The sequence below is a fragment of the Corvus moneduloides genome, chromosome 3 (genome assembly GCF_009650955.1).
Source record: "Corvus moneduloides isolate bCorMon1 chromosome 3, bCorMon1.pri, whole genome shotgun sequence".
Taxonomy (NCBI): Eukaryota; Metazoa; Chordata; class Aves; order Passeriformes; family Corvidae; genus Corvus; species Corvus moneduloides.
In genome coordinates, this window is record NC_045478.1 from 4,470,577 (window position 1) to 4,477,484 (window position 6,908).

The 6,908-nt window shown below is 45.2% G+C and overlaps 1 protein-coding gene across 3 annotated transcripts in view; it reads right to left on the reverse strand.

The window, feature by feature from the left end:
- The window catches only part of TFAP2D (transcription factor AP-2 delta), a 51,985-nt gene extending 45,415 nt beyond the window's left edge, over positions 1–6,570 (reverse strand). The window contains exons 1-3 of one of the 3 annotated variants that reach the window (XM_032104522.1): positions 6,471–6,570; positions 5,030–5,527; positions 1,442–1,502 (exon numbers count right to left, since the gene is read on the reverse strand). In XM_032104522.1, the coding sequence (XP_031960413.1) occupies positions 1,442–1,502; positions 5,030–5,527; positions 6,471–6,509 (598 nt within the window). In that variant the 5' untranslated portion in view covers positions 6,510–6,570. Of the gene's footprint in view, positions 1–1,441; positions 1,503–5,029; positions 6,378–6,470 lie in introns of those variants that run through there. The other 2 variants (XM_032104523.1, XM_032104521.1) reach the window with 2 other exon arrangements.
- Positions 6,571–6,908: the final 338 nt, after the last annotated feature.

Genomic DNA, 6,908 nt, shown 5'->3' on the forward strand with positions numbered 1-6,908 from the left:
CCCAGCTGATGGGGACTCAGTCTGCCTCTCTTTCAGCTAACGATCTCCGCTTCTCGGAGGTCAGCTCTCGGATCAAACCCGAAAGAATTATCACTCTTCCTAGGGATAATTATCCTTCTTCCTCGGGATAATTAGAATACGCTGAAATCCGAGAGACAAGGACTCGGGCAGGCGCAGGCGCCGGCAGCGCGAGTGGGGCAGGAGTTTGCAGGGCTCTCTCCACAGCTTCCCGCCAGCGGTGCCAAGGGAGGGGACAGCAGGGTTGGAGTCGCCCGTGGCTGTCCCCGAGCGCGGGGCCGGGGCCGCCCGCGGCGGCGAGGCGGGGCCGGGGCCGGGCGGAGCGGGGCGGCCGAGGGGAGCTGTCCCTTCAGCACCACCGCCACGCCGCTCCCGTCCCGTCCCGCGGCTCCCTCCGCCCGCCCTGCGCAGCCCCGGCACCGAGCCCGGCCTGCGGCGGTGCAGGGACAGAGCCCTGCCAAAGCCCCCTCCCCGGAGATAGCGGCGTGAAAGCCCGCTCCCCATGCCCCCCCACCCACCACCACAGTCGTGCGGGACTGGTGTTCCAGCAATAATTTTGTTTCAGTGGGACTGAAGTTTGTCTAAGGAAGTGATGGCTGAAAGCAACTCCCTGCCATAATAGTTTGGCGTCACCCAAAATATCTCCTAAATGTCTGTTTTTCATGTTGGATATAATGAATAAGGGGATAACAGCACAAGAAATGTGCATTGTGAGAGGCTGAGTCTCCAAGTGTCCTCTCCCAGACTGCATTACGTGGTTTATATCGGGAATAAAAGGATGCGTTTAAGCTTGTGAGGAAAATGTGCTCCTGCGTTAGGCCTTTAGACCAGTGCTGTTTCTCTTCAGGGTAAATGATGGTAATAACAAACTCCCCGGGATATTGAGATTTCGCAAATGCTGTAGAGACGTGTATTTAACACGAGCTCCAAACCTCTCCTCTAACTTTGATGTTCGGTATTTACATTGACAGATGGTTATCAAATGAAGTGACACTCAAAAGAGAGTTCCACACCGGTCTGTAGCGGTACTGAAACCACATTTCCAAAAAAACTCCTCTTTTTTTTCCCTCGCACGAGATCAAACTACCGGTTTAACAGCCCGGCGCCAGGGAACACGCTTCTCAAACTATCAGGGATCATCCCGATTAAACGGGGCAATGTTACACCGAGTCAGGAAAACTCTGAATTCAGCGGGAGTATCCGAGAGCTACCGAGGAACAGATCGTTTGTAAAGTGCAAATGGACTGTGAAATGTGAAGTGCTCTAAGCGAGTTTGAACGTACTTCTGACAAACGGCAAATTACCACTTTTTCCGCAGTAAATCCAAACTACGCTAAACAGTGGGGGAGGGAAAGTCAGGGAGAAATGGAGGGGGAGGTATGTTTACAAAAACTGAGAGACGCAAGTATTTGTAACCTCTTACCTCTTCTTATCACACCTCCTTGCCCGTTGAGTACAAGTCCACACTGGGCCTCCACTGAGCTCTTAAGTAATGAGGGGGAAACAAGGAAAGAAAGGAAAGAAAGAAATCAGACACAGAAACCCACAGAGAGATCACACAGCTTTTGCTTTGTTACATGACTCGCCCAGGAACAATAGTTAAGGTGAACTGGAAAAACACAGTTACTCTCAGCGAGCCCAAGTGTAATCCTCCCACCATCCTGCCATCTGCCCCTACCCCAGCAAACGCAGAATAATTTTCCTTCCATTGCCAATTAAATACGGGAATTTATCCCGAACTGGCAACTTAGACCGGCAGTTACATGGCAGGATAGACAGACAAACAAGTACTTTTGAGAGAAGTGTATTCCCGCTCTACAGTTGCACTCACAGAGGTAAAAACTTTAGTGTTTTTGTATGTTTGGCGGTATATTTATATTCGGGCACACAGCTGAATTCACAGATATCTTTTGCGACACGCATATACCGACTTAGAAAGTGTGCACAGAAGTAGACAAAGAGCACAAACAACAGATGACCTATTGGGCTTTGCCGGCTCCACAGAGTCGTGAGGGTGTTGTAACAATGCGTGTGTCCGCACATAGGTGGGGATGAATATGCATCTGTGCGCGCACACACACAGGCACCCATGTGTGAGTGTGGGGTGAAGAACCATCAAAAAACCTGCCTAGGGCTTCTGGTGCACGTCCGAAGAGATCTCACTTCTTTATTCTCCTGTTACAAGGCTGATTATTTGGGGATCTTCGCCCTCCTTAATAAATATTTTTATTGGAGTGATAAAAGACTTGAAAGGGTTGGGTTTTCTTTGGGTTTTTCCTTATGTTGGGGTTAAAAAAACACAACAAACCAAACCTAAATCTTTGCCCAGTGGAAATGTGTTAAAGACGCATTTTCCTCTACAAACAAACGAGGTATTGGACATGAAAGAGGCCTTTAAGGGTGTTAACCTATTCAACAGCCCGTGAAGAGTTAAGTAAATGCGGAGAGAGTCGGTGCATAATAAAAACCCCACTTTACAAAACAATCTTTACAGTCCTGGCTCTCTCCCCCACTTTCACCATATTGGCGCTGGCCCTGTAAGACCTTCCTTTTCAAGGCCCTTTTTTATTTTAAGTGTTCTGCCTTAAAGTGATTATGAAATCAATATGAAAAAAACTTGGCGACTGAGCATAAATTAAAGCGGTGATGGGAAAAGGTGTGACAGTTTTCTTTGTTGCCCATGGAAAATCTTTTTAGGGCACTGAAAGATGCCACTCCAGCTCCAAGACTGTTTGCATCTGTTAGGCTGACTTAAACCGCCCTCGAAACTATTGGACATTCACTTAAAATTCTGTGCAGGGAAAAGTATATTTACATTTGTTGCATTTGAAATGAGGCATATGCTGATGAACGTTTTAAAAAGAAAGACTAAGGAGAAAGGGGAAGACTGGTTAGACCACAATTTTGGTTTAAAAGTATTTCTGTGCAGTCCTGTTTCCGCTCACCACCAAAACGCTTCCCTCTAAACCCGAAGTGATATTCGCGAGAGTCCAACTTGTTCTGAATCATCTAAGTCCTAACGACAAATATTAATATTTTCAACTTCTCACTGCTCAGGCTTTTTGATAGCTCTGCACACTCCCTCTTGTGTTCGGAAAAAGAGGGAGGAGGAAAAATAAAGAGGAGATTAGGTACAAACACCTAAGTATTTTATTTGATAATAACTTGTGATCGAAAAATTAATATTTTCCAAAGGAAAACTGTTGTTTTTCTTCTTCGTTAAATAAATAAAAACAGGCTGTGCCTCTAGCAGCTTAACCAACCTTTTTTTTTTTTTTTTTTTTTTTTTTTTTAAGGGAAACATGTTGTTTGGTCGGATGACATTGCATAAATGACCAGTTGAATGGCACTAAGTCGAAAATTGGATAAACTATGGTGCTTTTTTGCCCGGGACTTAGGCATTGTCTGCTGTCTTGCAAACGTTCCTAATCCCCTCTTTTGAAAAATACAAGGCTTTGTGCCTGCCAAAGAAAAAAAATTTGTACAGATACAAAAAAATCAGCAGCAGACGTGGTTATAAAAAGGAGTAAATAGGTTTTAGTTGGGGTTGAGCAGTGAATGGCAGATTTTTTTTTTTTTTTTTGAGGGGGGTAACATAAGGAGATCCTTGTGAAAAATGTAAACAAAAAAAAAATGGCCAGAGAGGATAAAATTAAACAGTGAATATTAGTGGAGAAAACTAGGTTTAAATAGCTAGAGTTTCCTCATCTGAGGTATAAAAGATAGCATTCTTTGTTGGTGGTTTATTTTCTTCCTAGGAAAAAAAAAAAAAAACGGAAAAAAGGATTTCTTTTCCCTTATATAAAAAGATTGTTTGGATTATTTTGTTCGTGCTTTGATTTTAAGGGAAGTAAATAAACCTTAATTTTACAAACTTCGGGTTGATTTTTCCCGCCCCCCCCAAGCCTTTGACCGCTACATCTTTTTGGAAAGACCAACATAGCCAGCTTTGTATGCCAGGAAGCGAGGTATGGGGGAAAAGTAAGTACAGTAAATACGGTCCCGTTTGTCTCTCCCTGCTGATGGGGAAGCCCTCAGTTCCTCAGCTCGTCGGGAGAAGGAAGGTTGGCTTTTGATTTGGGGCACATCTCGTAATGGGGGTTAGGTACAGGATGGCGTTGTTTGCAATTTTGGAAACCAATTTCATTTAAGCAGCCGGCTCAGTTTAGCGGAGGTGAATTTTTAGCGCTTGGGAAAGGATTTCTGAGCGGATAAACGTGAGCTTTTGATACACAGAAATTGGATTTTTTAAATGGGTCCAGGTGCCGGTTAGGGTGGAGTAGATTAATTATTAGATAGATAGATGGATGAATTTAGCTTTATCTGCTTTATCTCTCACCCTATTAACACCTAGATCAAATATCGCGAGGCATTTTTATCATTCTGACTTTTTCTGACGAACATCTCTTTCCTCCGTTTATCCCTTTCCTCCCTCATATCTCGGAAGGTTTGCCTTTGTACGTCTGTCGGAAAGCAGATTTATTTCCTGCCCTGCCTTTTTTCTCTTTTCCTACTCCATGCCTTCCTTAAATCATTTGCCTGCTCTGTCGCTGCAAAGTGCTCCGCGCGCCGAAAGAAAGGAAAAGTTTAGGAAAAGCAAGAAGATGGGTTTGGTCTGGTTTGGTTTGGGTTCCGTGTGAGTGGGTCAGGGCTGGCACACGCACACGCACCCCGAAATCTCCGGGGGACCCCCATGGTCTCAGCCATCACAGAGACACAGCCCACGCGGCGAAGGCAGGAGCGAGGTTGTTTTTGTTTAATTTGTTTGTTTGGCCAAAGAAGTCCACTTGCTTGGTTGGGTTTTTTGTTTTTTTCCTTCCACATATTTTTCTTGCCGCTACCAGTCTGGAGGGGAAGGGCTCTGGATCGGATTTGGGATGACTCTTCCCTCCTTTGTATGAGCTATTCCGAGAAGAGGAAAATGGGGGTGGGGGTGGGGGTGGTGGGGGGGGGTCCAGGGCAGGGGGAGGGGAGGGGAAGGTACCTCGAAAGGAGATGGCATGCTATTTACCTGCAAATCGTCAGCTCCCGAGGCTGCAAGCCCAAGGCTTGGTCCTGGCAGGAGTCTTTGATCTGGATGCATCCCATATTGGGATCCATGGCTCATAAGAGACAGGTCGTGGCGGCGGTAAGCATCTAAGCACCCCAGCTCTCTCCTCTGCTCGTCCAAGCAGGAGGACTTGAGTGCCCGCGCATTGTGCAGGTTGATAAAATCAGTGGGTTCTCCATGGTGGATCTGCTGGTAATATTGCTGGGAGTGGTGGAGAGAGTTCAAGGAGTAAGCGTCGGGGTTGACTGCCGGGTGGCTGTGTTGGAACTCGTAGTGGAAGGACTGGTGGTGCAGTGGGGTGTACTGGTGGTTAGTGGAGAAGTACGGGGAGGCGAACTCGGTGCCCGTGGTAGAGTAAGTGAGAGGAGATGAGGAGGAATAGGCGACGGTCGAGTTGGCCACAGACTCCAGGCATCCAAGCTGCATCAAACGGTAACTGTTTGATCCGTCATGACGTATCTGAAAGGAAGAAGTGAAAAGAAGACCCCAAAACTGGAGGTTTGTCATTGAAAACCCCGGGTACGCTTCTTCCAACCACGCTGTCCTGCATAGCTTCTCCCCCTGCAGAAGCGTCTAAGCCTGCCAGCAGCAACCCCAGCAACAAAAGATCCTTTCCTACCTTGGGCTGGTGCCATAAAGGTCTGTTCAAAAAATCATAAACAGCCCAGCCTGCCCTTAATACTGTCCAGCAAAAGGAATCCACGCACTGAAATAAAAACTATCTATCTATCTATCTATCTATCCATCTATTCATCCATCTAACCATCCATCTATCCATCCACCTCCTGATCACAGCTGTAATATGGGGCTGACACAAAAAAAAAAGTCATCAAACAGAGGAAACTACCGAGAATACACACAAGTCCCGTCCCTATGTTACAGCGTTACACATTGAGAAAGCTTTGCCGCCTGCTTGCCTTCCTTTCTTCCTTCCTTCCTTCTTTCTCTTCTTTTTTTTTTTTTTTTTTGAACCCCTATTTTTCTTTCTTTTTAAAATAACGAATCAGATCCAAAATTCCCCCCCTCTTTCCCCTGCGTTTCGAAAGAAAGGAGAGTCCTGCTTTTTAGCGAGAACTCCCCATTCCTGGCGAGCTGGTGGTGATTTCTCTCCACTTCATTATATTATTAGGGGTATTATTCTGATTTTCGTTCTGGCAACGGTTTTAACGTGGTAATGAGTTGCCCTTGCTGGCGACAGATGTCATAACGAATTTTCTCTCTATACTTCTTTAAGTTATCTCTGAAGCCGGATTATAATTAAACGTAACGGTCCAATATGGATTTTAAAAAAATGGAAACAACCACACAGGCACATACACACACACATATGCACACACACGCACACACACATCCACACACACGCGCGCACACACACACACACACACGCACACACACAAAATACCTCTGCATCGTGGACGAGACCTGGAAAGGTAGTTGACATTTTTTGGTTCTCCGAAAAAAAAAAAAAAAAAAAAAAAAAAAGGAGAGGAAAAAACCCCCAACTCTGGTTAAAACTCCCCTCTCCAAATTTAAAAAAAAAAAAAAAAAAAAAAAAAAGGAAAAATTTGAAAAATCCAAAGTTCATGTATTTCCCCAATTTTTTTTAGAAAAAATCTCTACAGACAGAGAGAATTTGCAATGTATCTGCATAGATCAGATCTCTCGCTTTTCCATGCACCTCCTTAAAAACCTGTAGGAACAAAATTTTCCCTCTGCACAAAAGCTGCTCCCTGGATCAGATTTTGTACTTGCTGGGTATTTCTTTGGCTGATGTCGTAGGTCCCTTGGTAATATAGAAGTTTTGAAAATTAAGCATCAGCACTGAGAACTGGGAGGACAA